The sequence below is a fragment of the Pan paniscus genome, chromosome X (genome assembly GCF_029289425.2).
Source record: "Pan paniscus chromosome X, NHGRI_mPanPan1-v2.0_pri, whole genome shotgun sequence".
NCBI lineage: Eukaryota > Metazoa > Chordata > Mammalia > Primates > Hominidae > Pan > Pan paniscus.
This window is the reverse complement of record NC_073272.2, coordinates 111,426,793-111,448,112: the sequence shown is the minus strand read 5'-3', so window position 1 is coordinate 111,448,112 and position 21,320 is coordinate 111,426,793. Positions and strand designations below refer to the sequence as shown.

General features: G+C 40.7%; 1 protein-coding gene across 1 annotated transcript in view; it reads left to right on the top strand.

The window, feature by feature from the left end:
* TRPC5 (transient receptor potential cation channel subfamily C member 5) overlaps window positions 1-21,320 on the top strand; it is a 309,990-nt gene that overhangs the window by 118,225 nt on the left and 170,445 nt on the right. The window contains exon 2 of the mRNA XM_055106604.1: window positions 7,500-7,898. Coding sequence (XP_054962579.1) covers window positions 7,521-7,898 — 378 coding nt within the window. The 5' untranslated portion in view covers window positions 7,500-7,520. The remainder of the gene's footprint in view (window positions 1-7,499; window positions 7,899-21,320) is intronic.

Sequence of the window (21,320 nt, the reverse complement as noted above, 5' to 3'; positions counted from 1 at the left end):
GAAATTTCTTTTCCAGTTCCCCTGATCTCTTTGCATTCTCCCTCGTGATCATATCAATTCCTAACAGCTCCAGTTACCACTTATAATATGATACATCATCCTGGCTGCATGTTAGATTCACCTGGGGAGCTATTTTAAAATGTCATTGTGGAGAGGAGGGGTGACCTAAGCATGGATATTTGTAAAAGGGTATTTAATATGTAGCCAGGGTTGAGAACCTTTGATCAATATGCAATGATTCCCAATTTTATATTACTAGCTCTCAATGATAAGCTTCAGATGCTGACTGGATCTCTCCTCCTGATGTCCCCCACCCCAAAGAAAGCCTCAAACACCAACATATCCAAATGTGACATGATTATGTCCCATCGCCCTCACCCAAATCCTTTGAATTGTAACTACTGGACTTGCTTCTGCCATTTTGCCATTTGTTTTCTATATGTCATATATTTTTTGTTCTTCAATTCCTTCATTAATACCTTCTTTTGTGTTTGACTTTTTGTAGTGTATCATTTTAATTCACTTCTCATTTCCTATTCTAGCTATTTCTTAGTTATTTTCTTAGTAGCTACCATGGAGGTTAAAATTAACATCTTAAATATATAGCAAACTGGCTTGAATTAATAACATAGCTTAAATAGTATAAATAACTCTGTTCCTATGCAGCTCTCTTTTCCTTTATGTTGTTATTGTCACAACTTTTTTATATCATATGTGTCCACTAACATAGATTCATAATTTTGGTTTCATGCATTTGTCTTTTAAATCATATAGAAAAAAATAGGGCTTACAAACCAAAAGTACAATAATACTGGCTTTTAAATTTAGCTATGCAGTTACATTTATCAGCGTTCTTTATTTCTTCATATGGCTTCAAATTGCAATCCAATCTCAAGGACTCCCTTTAGCATCTATTGTTGGACAGGTCAGTAAACAACAAACTTCCTCAGCTTTTGTCTAAGAATGTCTTACTTTTGCCTTCATTTTAGAAGAATCATTTTGCAGGATATAGAACTCTTGATTGAAGATATTTTATTTCTTTTAGCGCTTATCATCTACTGAATTTGGATCTCTGTGTGTGGTTTCTGAAGAGAAATTGGATGTTAATTTTATTGAGCATCACTTGTATGTAACAAGTCACTTCCCTCACTGATTTCAAGATTCTCTGTCTTTGGCTTTTGACAGTTTGATTGTAGTGTGTATCAGTGGGAATTTCTTTCAGTTTTTCCTTCTTGCAGGTCTTTGAATTTCTCGGATTTGTAGATTCACAAAAGGCAATTACTTTTGCACCAACCTAATAACTTAGCCTTAGACTAATTAAGACTCAATCCTTGAGGTGAAGGAGGGGCTTCTTGCCCGAGCCCATGACTGCGTGGGGATGTGGTTAATCTCACAAACAAAAGCAGGGCTCTGCCAACAGAGCATTCTCCCATCTCTATCCCCACCATTCTTTCATGGAATAATTCAATACATATTTATTGGGAGCTTACTATGTGCCAGGTACTGGGAATAAAATAGTGAACATGACTGATGAGGTTCTGGCTATTATGGAGTTTACATTTGGGTTGGGAGAGCCAAATGTTAAAATAGTGAACAAATAAAAATGTAGTCAATTCAAATAATTATAAGTTCTTGAAGAACTTACCTTGAAAAAAATGTAGATGGAAATGAAGCTAGGATAGTGAGATGTAGAATGACATGTGTGGGGCTTGAAAGCGTGGTCTTGAAAGGCTTCACTGAAGAGAGGACATTTGTTCTGAAACTATACAATAGGAAGGAAAATGTGCAGCTTTATGGAAGAGGACTAAAGTGTAAGGACCCCCACGTGATCACATGTTTGACAGGTTTAAAGAGCAGATAGAAGGCCAGTGTGTTCTTAAATACCATTGTGTTTTATATACCCACATCTGAGCACATGCTGTGTCTACAATCTAGAAAGACCATCCCTAGATCATTGCTATGTAGGAAACTCTTATCAACCCTTCAAGACACAGCTCAGATATTACTTCCTCTGTGATGCCTTCCCTTATCTCTAACACTTAAAGTTGAATACTTCCTTCTTTGTATCCATACTATCAATTAGAATCTCTATCACCCTGCACTATGTTTAACTTATTTACATTTTTGTCTCCCCCTCTGGACTTGGAGTTGCTTGATGGCAAGGGCAATGTCATTTATATATGCATATTTGTGTTCCCTACTACCAAGTGCTCTGGGCGTGACAAATAGTAGATGCACAGCAAGCACTTATTGAACTGAAACACTGAATATCTACTATTGCTGGCACTCTCATAGATTTTGTGGAGCATACGAAAGAATCTGCCTTCGTTGAAGTAGTCAGGAATGTAGACTCTGGTGCGAGAAGCTTGACTCCAATCCCATTCCCACCACTTACTAGCTGCGTGACCTTAAAAAATTACTTAACCTCTCTGTGCTTCAGGTTCCTTATCTGTAAGGTGGGAGATAACAGTGGTAACTGTCTAAAAGTGAGTATTAATTTAAATAATGTATACAAAACATTTAGCACACACAGTATCTGGCACAGAATAAGTGTTGAGTCTTACCTTATTTATAAATTAAGGAAATAATTAGATTGGCAAGATTTATACACATGAAAAACAAACTACTGCAAATATATTACTATACAGAACTGTTTAAAGTACCTCCTGAACCAAGATGTTGCAGCACTATGACCTCAACAAAGCATTGCTGAATGAATGAATGGACTAAAAAACAAAAAGTATAATCTGTGCTGATCTGACCATTTCTAGAGCACTATGTTCACTTCTGAACATTACACTTTAAGAGAAACAAAGTACTTTATAACTAGAAGCAGACCAGTAGGATGCTCCAAAATCTGGAAAGTATCTAATAAGAATGATTGAAGAAACTGAGAATGGTTAGGTAGAGGACTACATTACTGCTGACATTAAACATTTGAAAGTTGTCATGTATAATAAAGGGGAGCTTTGCTTGATGCTGCTCTAGAGAGCAGAACTTTGGCCAGGGGATAAAAGTTATAGGCAGGTGATTTCAGCTGAACATAGGAGAGTATTTGCTGAAAGTCAGTGTTCACCACGCAGGTGAGGAAGTGGTGAGTTTTCCATCTGTGGAGGTGCCGATTAACCGAACAATCACTTAACAAGGATACTGTCAAGGGGACTTTTTCATTGGGCTGGGGGTTATTCTAGATGGACTTTGGAGTTCTTTGCAGGAGGTTCAAGATCTGGACCTTTCAGGGAAAGAATAGTGTCACTACATTAAAATTAGTTCTCAAAGTGATAATCTCAAGCCAAAATGCTCTCAAAATCAACAACCCCATAACTTTCCCACGACCAGCCCACCCCTGTGCTTTTATACAAGAAATTTCCACTATAGGCACTTTTTGGACTGCTCATTCAACGTCCCTGTTCAAATATTATTTTTTTTCCTAGGAGAAGTACGGTTTTAAGCCACTCAGCCATTATCATCAGCTTCTATTATAGTGCCTGGTATATATTAAGAATTATTTATTCAATGTGTTACCAGTCATTCACACCTGAGATCGTACAAATTTATCAGATTAAATTTACTTGCCTTAGAAAGGCCCTGGAGAGATAAACAACTGGACAGATAAGTTTGGAAAATTGTGAGAGGTCACAAGGGTTTTACCATTTAAGCTTCAGTCTTCATGACACGTGGTGCAAGCCATGCACAGATACCACGACACTCTGAAGGTACTGATGTTTTCTTAGTTAGGTAGAAAGCCAGCCTTTCCTCCTCACAGATGAAGTCTTATGCTGGGCAGAAATCTGGGCTGGGATTTGCCAAAGCCATTTTGTGCCCTGGCCTTCTGCCAAGTCCATCGATTTAGCTCTTTGAATCGCATCATTTAAGCCCACAAATGTCACAGATTCTATTAGACAAACGCCTCTGGCCAGCAGCAAAGAAAAGAGGGAACATGATAAGCCCTCTGAGGCAGCCTGTTAGACAATTCTTAATCTTTCATGGTTGGAGAACTACATTGCGAGCGGGTTCACTGGCAGAATGGCAAGAAATACTGGCAGGTTTTGTTTCTTTAGTTAAGAATATACCTAGAGGCTTAGCTTTGGTTAATGGCAGATGAGTGCATCTGCCAAGTATAAAGGTAAAGGGTAATGGGGAAAAATCTTCCAAATAATACATTCTTAAAAGATACCAGAAACTCCATCACTAGTTACTTATTCTCAGAATAATGGCAGAGTAGGCCTAACAGCAAGCATGCAGAGAAAGGATTGGCCTCTGAGCCTGGAGTGAGGCTGAGGCTAAAGCTATGAGTGAGGGTCAAGTGGCTGCAGCTGTGGGGGATTGGAAAAGGGCAAAGAATTGGGCAAGTCATTAGACAGCTATATGAGTCTGCATGTCAACAGACAATGCAGGAAATCCATTTTTGCATTATTCTTTATTCGTAGTATAGAGCTGGGCATAACTATTTAACAGAGTTTTCCAAGGCTGGATACCAGACCTCTCCTTTACCCTCCATCACTTCACCCGCATTCTTTTAGCCAGACATTGCTTTAATTCCAAAGTCACAGCAACGTTCCTAATGAAGGAATTCATGTTAATATATTACTAGTTTTTAGCCATGTGATTTATTATTTCATCCAGGGGTAGTTTTGGCAATGTAGTCCCTTAAAGCAAGAGTGACTCTAATGGTAAAATCTCAGGCAAACCTTTGTAGATTTATTTTTTCTAAAGAGGAATACTATTGAAGCCTCTTACAACAGAGCCCACTGGAAAATTACATAGACCAGACTAATTCCAAATGCAAGAGATGAAAATTAAAACTGGACTTTGAACTGACTATATATCATCCGATTATACTTGCCTCAAGTTACAAATTACCATGATTTTACTGTTGTCTCTCTTCACTACTTTAACCCATGCATCTGGCACATAGTGAGAGTTCAATGAATGGTACTGCTTGTTGCCTTCATTATGATTACCATTAGAGGCAGTGGTAGTAATAGTGCCACTCCAGTACCTGGCACCATGCCTGAGCCACGTTACGTATTCAAAACTAATGATTATTTTTATAACTTTATTGCCCCAGCTTCTGGCACAGTGCCTGGCACATAATAGGACACCGATTGAGTTAGTTTCCTTCATTCTCACCTTTCCCTGGGATACAATATTCTTCTGCTTCCCCCCACAACTGTGCCTTACTAAAGGGGTTGTAGATCTTCCTGTAGCAGTAGTGCTTCCTATACCAGTAACACCACCAGTGACACCATCTGAAAGGACATCTAGCCTTTTCTTCCATGGTAGCCTCTTAAATGGCAAATGGGCAGCAAGTGTTCAAGACCATTTTTCAGATGAGGATACCAAGATTATGAGCTATTGCCTTAGAATGTTAGCTCACCTCTAATCCCTATATCCTATTAAGCTGAAAAAATAAGACCCCTTGCATTCCCCCCAACCCATCACCCAACTAGGCCATAACTGATCTCATCTTTCTTGTTGCACTCGGCAGTGCCTGGACTGTCCCCACACTTTCATGTTTAATTCATCCTCCAAGGATTAGCCTAAGAGCTACCATCTTTATGAAACTTTCTGTGAGGCCTCCAGCCTTCAATGAGCAGGGTTGTATTGTTTCCTATCCCCTAGCAGGGGCTAGCAGAGTGCTAGACACAATAGAGGCTCTCAGTGTGTTTGTATTGATTAAATAAATAGAAGCTAATTGGGTTGTTGGTCCTCACTTTAGGAGGTCACACTATCCCTTCTCTCCCCCACTCATTTTTGTTTACAAGGTAAAGGCACAGAGGCAGTCTACAATTAGTATCATTAAAGTTTTGTGCTGTGTATTGGCAAATGCTTACTCTAAGTGCTGTTCGTTTAGCCACTTTCACTACTTTCACTTTACTTGAAAGTAGTGGAAGAATGTATCAGTGCTTCTTCAGGCAGTGAAACAGCACCCTCTTCTCTTGGGATTTAGATGCGGAGAGAGATTTGTCATTTGGGTCTTGAGGCAGTGAAACAGCACACTGTTCTCTTGGGATTTAGATGTGGAGAGAAATTTGTCATTTGGGCCTGCTCAGGGCAAGAGGCAACACTCATCTTCAAATACTAACTTCCCAGAAGGTCACAAGCACATGAATTGCAAATACCACTTGATATAAGATACGCCTCTCCCTCTGCCAAAGCAGGGATGTCATTACCTGGAAGACTGAGGTAAATGTTGGTGGAAGCTTCATGTCTTTATCTTTTCTTACATCCAGAAGGTGAGAAAAGAGGCTCTTTAGCACATTTCCATGTCCTTTAGCTGGCAAAACAGTTAAGTAATGAAAGACACTGGAATAGGTCCATCCTAACTCAGCCTCCAGAGTGGCCTGGAGGCCTCAGGGATGAGGGGAAAAGTGGAGCCAACACCTAATAGATCTGAGCCTCATTTTCTCCCTTGGAGAAGATAATCATTCCCATCTCACAGGGATGCTACAGGGAGTTAATGAGGAATGTGTATAAATTTTATCTGTAAACTATGAGGCAAGAGCTCTATACTGCGATTCATTCTATGTGATTGAAGACAAAGGCTGTCTTTTTACCTTTGTCTCCCAGAGACAGTTTAAACACATTGTAGGAGCTCAATAACTAGGTTTTTACTTTAAAACTAATTCTATTAAATATAACCTGGATTTAGGTATGATACAAATATAACAGACCATTCACTTATCAGAATTTAATCAAACAGATTCTCAGATCTGTTAGCTTTTCATTTGAAATGGCAGAGGAAAAAATCATGAGCAGGCACAGAGGGTACATGCTTATCTTTTGCAGTTGGCTTTGGCCTATTGGAGTCAATACCCCTTCCCCCAGTGAGCAGCAGCAAGAAGCAGGGTTGCAGTTAGAATTGAAATAGGATTTCAATCCAGGATGTGCATGTGGGACAGTTACAAATGTAATCTTGAAAATTAGCATAGGACCAGAGACCTAGAGCCTGAAGGAAATTGGCCAAAGAAGATTTCCAACTTTGCATCACTAATCAGAAGTGTTACCATGAGTATTTTCAGGCACCAGAAGAGAAGGAAGGTAGGAACTAGCTTATGCCATGTCTTAGGAGGTTTACCCTGTGCCAGTTGCTTTGATAATGTATATCTTATTTAACTCTCACAATAGCTTTATGAGGTAGGAATTATTGTGTAGCACAGGACTTGGCACACAGTAAGCAGTCACTAAATGATAACTGCGAGTAATATTATTAAGATTGATAACCTTAGTATTAATAAATAAAGCACAGAGGGCTTGAGTAACTTACTCAAGGCCACAGAACTGGTAAGTCATAAAACCAGGATTTAAGCCCAGGTCTTCCTGACCCCAAAGCCTGGGCTTTTTCTGTTATACTTCTTTGTAAGAGGAAAAAAGACTGCGTCATTGAAGTAGTTTAGGATTTTCTAACCCCTTAGCAGGGCTGCCTCCATAACTGGCCACTTGAGATCTCCACATATCTAAGGATATTTTTGGTCTTTCTCTGTTTCCTCACTCAGATTTCTGCATTGCTATGAACCATGGCCCAACTGTACTACAAAAAGGTCAACTACTCACCGTACAGAGACCGCATCCCCCTGCAAATTGTGAGGGCTGAGACAGAGCTCTCTGCAGAGGAGAAGGCCTTCCTCAATGCTGTGGAGAAGGGGGACTATGCCACTGTGAAGCAGGCCCTTCAGGAGGCTGAGATCTACTATAATGTTAACATCAACTGCATGGACCCCTTGGGCCGGAGTGCCCTGCTCATTGCCATTGAGAACGAGAACCTGGAGATCATGGAGCTACTGCTGAACCACAGCGTGTATGTGGGTGATGCATTGCTCTATGCCATACGCAAGGAAGTGGTGGGCGCTGTGGAGCTTCTGCTCAGCTACAGGCGGCCCAGCGGAGAGAAGCAGGTAAGAGAAATTCCTATAGGCTGGGAAATAGCCAGGCACAACAGGGCACCAGGTCAGAAGCCCTGAAACTAGGGAAGGTTAGGTGGTCTGGAATTGAGATGCCCTATCTCAGAAATTGCACCAGTGATCTCAGGTAGCATCCTGGAGCTACCCTACGTGGCCCATGCTGAGTTTTACTGATTTACCTTTTCCTTATTAGTGTTTGCCCATATACATTCAGTACTCACTGAATGTACTTAGCAACCCAATGATGTGTTCTTTGTTTCCAGACTATTTAAGCCCCTTCTAACTTTCGTATACCCTGCTTTCTATCTTCTGTTTCCTCCTCTACTCAAAGGTTATATTCTAGAAAAGGAGAGACAAAATACAGACTTGGTCTTTCTACTTCTCATTAGCCTCTCTCTGAAGACAACACAGGAGGCCTTTAAACTTGAGTGCCATGGTGCAGATGCTTATGGAATAAGGCCTCATATATTTTCCCAGTACCTGTCAAGTGACTTCATTCCACTTCCAAATGTTTGGGATTTTGCCTCTGTGATTCTCATATCCTCCAAGGCATCTAGGTTTGATACTCTGAAGTCATCTTTTATTTGTCTGGCTCCCTTGCCCCCATGTCCAATCCCCGAGTCCTGTGGTTCCTTCCTTCCAAATATCTTTCATATACTTTCTCTCCTCTCTAGTTCGTCTTTCACCAGTCTGGCTCTGGTTCTCAACATCTCTCTCTTAGATGAGTGGTTCCTAAAGTGCGGTCCCTTGACTAGCAGCATCAGCATTACCTGGGAACTTGTTAGGGTGCAAATTCTCAGGCCTCTGCCACAGCCCTATTGAATCAGAAACTCTGGGGTGGGGCCCCAACAAGCCCTCCAGAGGATTCTCATGTACAATCAAGTTTGAGAACTGCTGTCCTAGATTAACATAAAGCTCTTCTGACTGGTCTCCTTGTCTCTAGCATGTTCCCCTCTCTCAAATCCCGAGCAATAATATCCCAAGAATAAGGCATTATTCTCCCTAAATAGCATTATTCTCCCTAAAATAGGATTATGAGCCTGCCATTCCTGTGCATCCTTTTGCAGCTTCCCTTCTGCTGTCTAAAGGTTCACTAAAAATGAACTTACAATAGGCAGATTAATAGGAGAAAATGGCATACAAAATTTATTAACATGCATATGGACATGGAAACCATACACAAAGTTTGAGGCTCAAAGAAAAGTCAGATGTTTGAGACATAAATACTCTCTTCATAAGGGAGAAATGTATGGACCTGGGAGGCAAACATTATTTTATAAATGATTGTCTTTGGACTCTGGACGGTGCCAACAAGTTAAGGGAAAGTGAGGGGTGGAACTGTACAAGAACTAATGCTGTCTTTTTTTTTCTTAAATTTCCATAGATTATTGCAGAGCAGGTAGTATTTGGTTACATGAGTAAGTTCTTTAGTGGTGATCTGTGAGATTTTGGTGCACCCATCACCTGAGCAGTATATACTGCAGCCTATTTGTAGTCTTTTACTCCTCTCCCCCTTCCCATCCTTGTCCCCTGAGTCCCCAAAGTCCATTGTGTCATTCTTATGCCTTTGCATCCTTATAGCTTAGCTCCCACTTATGAGTGAGAACCTATGATGTTTGTTTTTCCATTCCTGAATTACTTCACTTAGGAAAATGGTCTCCAGTCTCATCCAGGTTGCTGCATATGCCATTAATTAATTCTTTTTTTTTTTTTTTTGAGACGGAGTCTCACTCTGTCACCCAGGCTGGAGTGCAGTGGTGCGATCTCGGCTCACTGCAAGCTCCACCTCCTGGGTTGATGCCGTTCTCCTGCCTCAGCCTCCCGAGTAGCTGGGACTACAGGTGCCTGCCACCAGGCCTGGCTAATTTTTTTGTATTTGTAGTAGAGACAGGGTTTCACTGTGTTAGCCAGGATGTTCTTGATCTCCTGACCTCGTGATCTGCCCACCTTGGCCTCCCAAAGTGCTGGGATTACAGGTGTGAGCCACCGTGCCCAGCCAACTCATTCCTTTTTATGGCTGAGTAGTATTCCATTGTATAAATATATATATATATATATGCCACAGTTTCTTTATCCACTTGTTGATTGATGGGCATTTGGGTTGGTTCCACGTTTTTGCAATTGTGAATTGTTCTGCTATAAATATGTGTGTGCAATTATCTTTTTCGTATAATGACTTCTTTTCCCCTGGGTAGATACCCAGTAGTGGGATTGCTGGATAAAATGATAGTTCTACTTTTAGTTCTTTAAGGAATCTCCACACTGTTTTCCATAGTGGTTGTACTAGTTTACATTCCCACCAGCAGCATAGAAGTGTTCCCTGTTCACTGCATCCACACCAACATCTACTATTTTTTTTATTTTTTGATTATGGCCATTCTAGCAGGAGTGAGGTGGTATCGCTCTGTGGTTTTGATTTGCATTTCCCTGATCATCAGTGATGTCGAGCATTTTTTCATATGTTTGTTGGCCATTTGTATATCTTCTTTTGAGAATTGTCTATTCAGGTCCTTAGCCCACTTTTTGATGGGATTGTTTTTGTTGTTGTTGTTGATTTGCTTGAGATTTTCATTGTGGATTCTGGATATTAGTCCTTTGTCAGATGTATAGATTGTGAAGATTTTTTTCCCACTCTGTGGGTTGTTTGTTAACTCTGCTGCCTGTTCCTTTTGCTGTGCAAAAGCTCTTTAGTTTAATTAAGTTCCAGCAATTTATCTTTGTTTTTATTGCATTTGCTTTTGGGTTCTTGGTCATGAAATCTTTGCCTAAGCCAATATCTAGAAGGGTTTTTCCAATGTTATCTTCTAGAATTTTTATAGTTTCAGGTCTTAGGTTTAAGTCCTTAATCCATCTTGAGTTGATTTTTGTATAACGTGAGAGATGAGGATCCAGTTTCATTCTCCTACATGTGGCTAGCCAATTATCCCAGCACCATTTGTTGAAAAGGGTGTCCTTCCCCCACTTTATGTTTTCTTATTATGCAGATAAAGTCCCTTAGGTAATCTCTTGGAGCTGCCATCAGACAAATACATGAAAAGTCCATTGGGTCATGGTGATGACTGCCCATCTCTTCTCCATGGTTGATCTTTCTTGGTTATTTGATTAGATTTCTAGGGAGGGAGTCTTAAGACAATTGCATTTCTTTTGGAAAGAAGCTTCTTTACTCAGATAAGGAAGTTACAGAGAGTCCCTCAGGGTGTATCCTTAAAAAGGATCAGAGAGACAGGGAGGTGGACAAAGGTCAGAAAGAGAGCTCAGTTCTGAGGCTTATTTTTGAGACCTTTCCACTTTTTTTTCTTTTTTTTTTTTTTTTTGGAGTTGGAGTCTCACTCTGTCACCCAGGCTGGAGTGCAGTGGCGCAATTGTGGCTCACTGCAACCTCCGCCTCCTGGGTTCAAGCAACTCTCCTGCCTCAGCCTCCCGAGTAGCTGGGACTAGAGGTGCACACCGCCACGCCTGGCTAATTTTTTGTATTTTAGTAGAGACAGGATTTCAATGTGTTGCCCAGGCTGGTCTCGAACTCCTGAGCTCAGGCAATCCGCCCACCTCAGCCCCCCAAAGTGCTAGGATTACAGGCGTGAGCCACTGCACCCAGCAGCCTTTCCATTTTTCAAAGCACTCAGCATGCTTAAGTGCCATATTTTGGGGAATTATTTTCTGTACCCCAACACTTTCAATAACTGTAGTTATTAGAAAAGAAACCAATCCGTGAAGCTTGCACCTCAATGCCCTCATGCAATGGTCTTTCCAGTCCTGTATTCCCCTAGCCCCTTCTAAACACCCCTCAAGTCAGACAGGTCTCTCTTCACTGTCTCTCTTCTTTAGGAACACAGAATTATGCACATAGTAGGGACAAAAAAAAACTAAATCATCAAAATTGGAATACCTCAACACTTTCCAAAAAGTAGAAATAGTACATAACAAAACCAAAATTGCAAATGTCTTAGAAATAGTAATAATAGAAACACTCAGCATCAAATCTAATGGTATATGGCCAAAGCTGAGTTTAAAGGAAATTCATAGCTTTCATATTTGCCTGATTAAACAAAAAAGAATGAAAATAAACTTAATTATAACTCACGGACTAAGAATTGTAATAAATGGAGCAGAAAGCAAAGACACTATGTGATAATAAAAGTTCCTTGAGTAAAGGGCCTGAATCCCCCTCCACCATCAGCATTGAACACAGTACTAAGAGAGCAGGACTTTCTCTCTCTTTTTCACTGCTGTATTACATCACTAGAAAAATTATTGGTACATCACCAACACTTCATAAATGTATATTTAATGAATGAGTAACATACAACCCACACTGTGCTAAGTATCTGACATGGCTTATCCCATTCAATCCTCTTAGCAACTCTATTAGATAGACAGTATTATTATCATCCCTATTTTACCATAAGAAAAATTGAGACCAGCTGCAGTGGCTCATGCCTGTAATCCCAGCACTTTGGGATTTGCCCGAGGTGGGCAGTTCACTTGAGCTCAGGAATTCAAGACCAGCCTAGAAGAAACCCGGTCTCTACTAAAAACGCAAAAATTAGCTGGATGTGGTAGTGCAGGCCTGTAATTCCAGCTATTCAGAAGGCTGAGACAGGAGAATCGCTTGAACCCAGGAAGCGGAGGTTGCAGTGAGCCAAGATCGCACCACTATACTCCAGCCTGGGTGGCAGAGAGACACTCTGTCTCAAAATAAATAAATAAATTTATAAAAAAGAAAAATTGACTCACATGATGATTAGGTCAATTGTCCAAGATCACAACTAGTAAATATGAGAGCCAGCATTCAAACCCAGGCAGCTTAGCTCTTGAACACACTCTCCTAACCACTAAGCCACACTGCTTCCCTAGCAGTCTGAGTAAGTCAGGATTCCCAGCACAGAAGTTCTGAGACAAAGTAGATCAATGGAGGATATATCAGCCCTCTGGAAAGGAGGGGCCTGAAGGATTTGAATGACTAGCAAAGCAGAGAGGTGTGAATATGTTCCTGACTTGACTCGGTCCACCTCACTATCTCCATTAAAGCTGGTATGTTTTATTCCCCATTTCCCCAGATCCCTGCCAAGTGCCTGGGTGATTTAATGTGCTATTCTATACTAAGGCTTACCCAGCTACACTGCTCCAGAATGACTTTGCCAACCTCTGAGAATCTGCAGCCCATTGGCTTTCCCCTTCACTTGACAGCAATCACATATCATTTTGTACTATTGTCTAGCCTTACTTGTGTAAATGTCTGATCTCTGTAATTAAATTGTTTCTCAAATGTGAGGCAAAAATCTCATGTTCAATGGTTTCCATGTTTCCCTCATCAGTACTTAACCCGGTGCCTAGTACATGATGGGTGATATATAAATGTTTGCTGAGGAAAATGAAAGAGTTAAGTGAATTTTCCAGAAAAGCACATGGCTTGCTGATTGAACAAGACCCTCTGGACTTTCATATTCAACTTGATTTAGCTTCATTACAGTTTTGGGAATGAGGAGATCACAGAGAAGGTTCCAAGAAGGAGGCTAGTGATGCCAGCTCTGTCTGAGTTTTGAAAGTGGGCCGAGTTCTCATTTGATGGCCCTCATTTCCTCCATCTTTCCTCTATGCTCTACTGAATGCTGAGGCTCTGCCAGTCAGGAAGAAAGACACTAGGCAAACTTACATTAAGGTGTAATCAAAGGCATGACCTCCCTGGGGAAAGGTACTACTTAACTTACAGAAATGAACTCAGTGACAGTGGAAAGTCAATCCTATGGAACCCAGGTAAAGCTACTTGTCTCAGGCAGGTTTTTATCAGGACCCTTTCATACACATTCCTAACATAAGACCTACTTTGTCCATACTTAGCTATCACACTGTATGTACAAACCCACAAAGTTATCAGCTCCATTCCCAAGTCTCTTCAGCAGCCTTCTCCTCCCTTTCTTCTCTCTCCCTCTAACCCCCACCATGAGCCTCTGCTAAATTTCATTTTCTTCCATTGCTCTGACAATCTCTGTGATAAGTCATATGTCTGTAACTGTAACTGTCACAGTACTGGAGCTCTGTCTTTCTGGGAGATAGAAACAAAATTTGTTTACTTGGGAGCCATCAGGGATGTGAGCAAACACAGACTTTCTGAAGGATCTTTGGTTTAGACGGGCAAGCCATTTTCAGGGAGGCCTTTCTCCCACACTTGGAATTCAAACAACTACTCTTTTTCACTGAGTCCCTCCCTTATCTTTCCAGGAGATTGGGCACAATTGACCTCCATCACTCTTGGGAAGATAAACCACTGCCTTCCTTGGCTTTACTGGGCAAGGGCTTTAGCTCCAGGCTAGAAGTAAGAAGCTGTCTGCTCTATCCTTATCACAGACTCTTGTGCTCTTCCCCATCTTTTAGTCTATCATCTCAGACAAAGGTCAGGGGCTGGGCATAAGGGGCTGACAGTAACTTCAAGGATCAACTTTGATATGGAGACTTTCATTTTTAATAAGAACAAAATCTTTAAAAATATGATGACACTCTATCAGGTAGAATTTTCCTCACCAAACAGGGGTGTGTGTGTCTATGTATGTCGGTGTGTGTGCGCACACATGTGTGTGTGTATGTTATATGTTACTCTGTGGACTTGTTGCTCCAGAAATCTGACCCTCTTGGCCCACTCCCTAATCACTGTGGCCTGTTTACTTAGGGGTAGATTTTTGACAACCAGCGAAATTTGTGATTTTTGTTGGGTAAATCATCTGAAATCGGTCTCAGAAGTCAAAATTCTTGAGACAACATAAAGTCTAATGCCCACCTATGTCTGGTCTAGTATGCTTGCTACCTTTGAGCCGCTGACTGTAGAAACCACTAGAGGAGTACTGTTATCAGGGAGAGCAAATCCAACCGCAATTCAGAGAGGAGACTCGCGTCTGTGTATGCTCAAAACCAGCTCTAAATCAATTGTTGTGCACATGAGAAACTTGTCAAAATGCAGATTTCTGAGCCCCACTACATACCTACAGATTCAGAATCTTGGAGTTTAGGCCCGAAATCAGAATTTTAACAAATGCACCCCCACCTGTTTCTAGGTAAGAGGTCCACGTACCTCTCTGTATTTGTTTCCTAGGGCTGCCATAACAAATTACCATAAATTGGGTCTCTTAAAATAACAAAAATGTCTTCTCTCACAGGTCAAGAGGTCAGAAGTCTGATAAGAATGTATCAGCATGGCTGGTTTCTTCTGGAGGGAGAATCTGTTCCATGCCTCCCTGCTAGTCTCTGGTGGTTGCTGATAATCCTCTGCATACCTTGGCTTATAGCTGCATCACTACAATCTCTGCCTCTGTTGTCAGAGTTCTCCTCTGTATCTTTCTTCTGGGTCTCTGTAGTTTTCTTCTGTGTCTCTTTACCTAAATCTTCCTCTTCTTTTTATTATGAAGATACCAGTCATTTGATTTAGTGCCCACCCTAATCCAGGATGACCTCATCTTAACTTGATTAAATCTGCAAAGACCCTTCTTCCAAATAAGGTCACATTCACAAGTACCGAGAGTTAAGACTTGAATATATCTTTTGGGGGACACAGTTCAACCCACTATACCCTCTATGAGAAATATTTGTCTAAACAAGTGGTTCTTAAACATTTTCAGCAGTAGAGTCTTTCATTAAATGAAAACCCACTCAGATGCAAAACAGACCCAAGCAGAGTTTCCCTAGTTTAAGTGCAGGTTGGGTTTCAAACCCACTTGTTCGTTCTCTCTCTCTCTCTCTCTCACACACACACACACACACACACACACACACACACACACATACTCTTCTACTCCCACACCTCCTTGGCCTCTGAGGAGTGAACACAGCTTAAAAGCCACTGGCCTACAAGACAGAGTGACAGACTCTAATTTACCGTTAATGGTGCAAGCCAGCTTGTAGCTAACAGTGTGACCTTGGGCAAGTCACAGAATCTCTCTGTAGCTCAACTTCACCATCTGCAGAATGAAGCTAACAATGCCTAGCCCTACCTAATCCAGAAACCTATTGTGAGAAAGAAATAAGGTTAAGATATGCCCAAGTCTTTTGAAAAAAAGCTTTGAAAAATGCTACACAGAGGTCAATAACTATTATTTTCAGCTTTACTCCATCCATTTGACTTAGCATGTCGTATGGTATGGAGAGACCAGCTGGCAAACGGTACTCCTCACAAGGCACCACCAGTGGAGTGAGAGGAAGAGGCTGGTAAACAAGCCAACTTAGTTCTAAGATTACCTCCTTCTGCCTGGCCCTGATGGCAATGCTCTCCCGTCTGTTGCCAGGCAATCTGCACGACCTCAAAGTCATCCTTCCTTTTTCACTAGAGTCTAAGGATTTGAGCAACAGGGAGGTAGAGCTGCTGGCCTCTATATCAACAACCCACCCAAGTAATTTTCTTTCTTGGTCACTTGCGTCAATGCAAGCAGGTGAAAAGAGGCTAAGCCAACCTTCTCCCCATGGCCCGCCCCTCTGGGCTCTTCCATAATTACTCATTTGTCTGTGGCAGATGGCTCAAAATTAAAATTGGTCTCACAGATGAGCTAGAGAGATTAAATCTCAACAACACTGATAAGTGTTTATGTTGAGATTATAGAAAATCAGCAACAGGACACTTCATTTACTCCTCGTATCTGTTTTTTTGTCTCAGACTGAGATTACACAATGTGGAGGGGGACAGCGAGGGCCTGGAGAAAGGTGACGGGACCACGGAGAAGGAAAATAAAATGTCTAGCCTATAAATCTCAAACATTTAATATAAAAGCAGAAATTCAAGGAGAAAATTATAAAAGTCATCCTGCTATTTATAGATAGCCTGCAGTGGTAGAAAGACCATAGGCTTTGAAGTCAGACACTTATTAGATGTGTTTCCTTGGACAAATAATTTAATCTCTCCAAACCCCAATTTCTTCATCTGTAACTAGGAATGATAATGAAGTCTATTTCATAGTATCACAGTGAGAATCAAATGAAATAATACATGCATATTACTCAGAAGAGTCCATGATATCTAGTAAGTACTCAATAAATGGTAGCTAGTACTACTCCTACTCCTACTAGTTGAAGCCATGCTGCTCAAATCACCTGCTGGCTAATGTCATTTATTCATTAAAAAAATGTGTTAAGCACCCACTAGCACATAGTGGTTAATAATTCAGACTGAACGACCTTGGGAAGGTCATTTACCTTGTTTAAGCATCAGTTTCCTTACGTGACAAATAGGTTTAATGATATGATATCATGATAATTCTATTATTTGCTTTGATTCCCATTCCAAAGTCAAACTTCTAGGTGAAAACAATGGATTTTGTCAATCAAATCAAGAAAATAAATCATCTAGTTTAAATTGAGAGAAAAGGACAGAATGACTGCATGGCATCATACTGGCCAAAGTGATAAACTGAGTTACCTACTCTCATGTATCTGTGCTAACTTTCAGTAAACATAGCTTACTTCATTCACAGAATGGAATTGTAGGGACTTTCAAGATCCCGTGGTCTGAAGTGACCACACTTCAAGGTCACTCAACTGAGCCTGAACTGACACAAATACCTCCTGCCCCCCAAGCTACTCTTTCTACCACCCCACTTTGCCTTTGAGGAATCATCAGAAATGCTACCATTTACAATGGAGCTGCAAATAAATAAAGCAGCTACAAGTAGTGTCTATCTAGAACAATTCATTGATGACAGAGTTTCAGCAAATGATTAACTCTATTTAGTTCTGTTCAACTTTCTAAGTATTTTTGACTACTAATCATATGCCTCACAATCAAATTGAAATATCCAGTTAGTGCTTTCAAGAAATGTATACTCAGAGTGACATCACCAAGAGATATGGCTGATGAGAGGTACCTAACATTCATCCCCTCCACAAAAAGTACGAAAACAACAATTAAACAACTACATTTCAACTAGAGTGTCTAAGGGAGAACACCAGAATATAGCAAGGGACTGGTGAATTCCCTGTGGAGCAGGGAAACTCAGAATGGCAGCGTAGAGAGGGAAGTGAAGCACCCTGCCTCCATGACCCTGTCTCTCTTGCTGAGACTGGCTCAGAGACAGCATGGGCTTCTCATCATGGGGAAAATATAAACAGAATATCCCCAGCAGCCCTCATTACTGCCATTGACACCTGCAGTCCTTGCTATAGCAGAGTCCCACAGACCTCACAGACACTGAGCCCAGTTTAGGGAGCTGCCTGGAGTCTGTGTGGCTGCATTGTTCCAGAGGAGGAGCCCACATGGTGCACCCTTCCTCGCAGCACTATCTTGAGACTAGAGCCACTGCTAGAATGCATCTTGCTCTGGGGGCCAATAGCCACTGTATCTCCCACTCTCTGACGCCCCACTGTCATTCCATCATACTCACACAAGTGGCTGCAATGCCACACCCCAGTTGCTTGGAGCCTAGACCAAGTAGAAGAGCTGTGACTTTGACACCCAAGCCTATGCAGTGCCCTGCATTTCAAGGAACAAGCGACCCTGCACAGTGGGGAAGCCACTTCCATGACTGGTGGAAATGCCACACTTTGCACATCCCTGACCTACCCAGCAGCATCATTATCAGCAATGCCACACCACCACAATACCCACAGCCTAGGGCACTGAAGCACTTGCAGACACTGTTGATATTGATTATAGCTGAAGAAATTAAACAGAGACTACCTTACTGTGCTTATACAGAAGCAAAGCCAAAGCACCCGACCAAATCAACACCCTAAGACACATCTTCAGGAAAAAGTCTTTCCCTACTGTTAAAAATCACACAAGATCTATAAATTTAGGAAACAAGACTATTTATTTTACAGGTTAGAGCCTGCAAGGTGGTCATATCACAGGTTGGGAAGAATAACCTCCAGAAAAGACCAGAGACAGGCACACTGAAGGAACGGTTGGAGTAGGAACTTCATGCTGAATGGATTAGCTAAACATATATAGTTAACAGGTTATAGGAGGTGATGTGAATATATATGAAGGTGGTCCTGTCATGTGCATATTGACAAAACATGCAAGCAACATACAACCCATATTCATTTTAGGGTGGAGACTTAACATTTAAATGTATTACAGTTAGGTCCTATATGTCAAAAGGTGAAGCGGGGACATCAAGACACTCAAGTGTGCAGCCTCTGTAAACCCACCAGGACCAGTCCATGGTTGGTGCCCTTTTGACCAGGAAAAGTTACTGAAATCAGTCTTTTGTCCAGTCAAAGGATGAGTGGCTGGGGGCCAGTTAGCATACATTGAAACTGAATTTGCTTTAACATTGCTTATCTCAAGCCCAGTGCTTGTTTAGCTGCTAGAGAAAAAGAATAACCTCATGACAGTCAAAACGTAGTTTATTCTTTTTTTTTTTTTTTTTTAGACGTAGTCCCACTGTGTCACCCAGGCTGGAGTGCAGTGGTGTGATCTCTGCTCACTGCAAGCTCCACCTCCTGGGTTCACGCCATTCTCCTGCCTCAGCCTCCCTAGTGGCTGAGACTACAGGGGCCTGCCACCACACCCGGCTAATTTTTTTGTAGTTTTAGTAGAGACAGGGTTTCACCATGTTAGCCAGGATGGTCTCTATCTCCTGACCTGGTGATCCGCCCACCTCAGCCTCCCAAAGTGTTGGGATTACAGGCGTGAGCCACCGCGCCTGGCCGGAATATATTTTTTGCTTTACATGTCAGGGTGCGTGACTTCATGCTTGCCAGGCATGGCCTTAGGTTTTGTTTATAATTTGGTACAAAGAGTCCAGATCATCCCACTGCACTCCAGCCTGGGCAACAGAGACTCCACATCTTCTCGAACCAAAATGGAATAAACCAGAAATAAATAACAAGAGGTATTTTGGAAACTAAACAAACACATGGAAAGTAAACAATATGCTCCTGAAAGAATAGTGGGATGATATCTCCTATCTTGAGATACATTAACCTATAGAAATTAAGAAGAAAATTTTTAAATTTTTTGAAACACATGGAAAGTAAACAATATGCTCCTGAAAGAATAGTGGGATGATATCTCCTATCTTGAGATACGTGAACCTATAGAAATTAAGAAGAAAATTTTTAAATTTTTTGAAAGAAATGAAAATGGAAACAAAACATATCAAAATTTATAGGATACAAGGAGGGCACTACTAAAAGGAAAGTTTATAGCTATAAGTGCTTACATCAAAAAAGTAGAAAAGCTTCAAATAAATGACCTAATGTTACATCTTAATGAACTACCAAAGCAAGAGCAAACCAAACACAAAATTAGTAGAAGAAATAATAAAGGTCAGAGCAGAAATAAATGAAATTGAAACGAAAAATAGAAAAGGTCAATGAAATGAAAAGTTGGTTTTTAGAAAAGATCAAAATCAACAAACTTTTAGCCAGACTAAGAAAAAAAGAGAGAAGGCACAAATAAATAAAATCAGAGATTAAAAATGAGAAACTACAACTGATGCCTCAAAAATTAAAAGTATCATTAGAGTCTACTACAAGCAACCATATTCAAATAAATAGAAAGATCTAGAAGAAATGAATAAATTTCTAGATGCATTCAACTTACCAAGAATGAACCATGAAGAAATCCAAAACCTAAATAGACCAATAACAAGTAATGAGATCAAAGCTATAATAAAAAGTTTCCCAGCAAAGAAAGACAAGCCCAGGACCTGATGGTTTCACTGCTGAATTTTACCAAACATTTGAAGAAGAACTAATCCCAATCCTACTCAAACTATTCTGAAAAATGGAGGAGGAGAGAATATTTCTAATTCATTCTAAGTCCTGTACTACCCTGATACCGAAGCCAGATAAAGAGCCATCAAAAAAAGAAAACTACAAATCAATATTCCTGAGGAATATTGATGCAAAAATCCTCAACAAAATACTAGCAAACCACATTCAACAACACATTTAAAAGGTCACTCATCATGGCCAAGTGAGACTTATCCCAGAGATGCAAGGATGGTTTAACATATACAAATCAATCAATGTGATACATAATATCAACAGAATGAAAGACAGAAATCATATGATTATTTCAACTGATGCTGAAGAAACATTTGATAACATTCAGCATTCATTCATGATAAAATCCCTAAAACTCTGCATGTACAAGGAACACATTTCAACACAATAAAAGCTGCATACAACAGACCACAGCTAGTATCGTACTGAATGATCCTTTCCTTTCCTCTAAGATCTGGAATAAGACGAGGATGCCCACTTTCATGACTGCTATTCAACATAGTACTAGAAGTTCTAGCTAGAGCTAACAGACAAGAGAAAAAAATAAAGGGCATCCAGATTGGAAAGGAAGAAGTCAAATTATCCTTATTTGCAGATGACATGTCATATTTGGAAAAACCTAAAGAGTATAAAAGAGAATTTTAGACCAATATCCTTGATGAACATTGATGCAAAAATCCTCAGTAAAATACTGACAAACTGAAT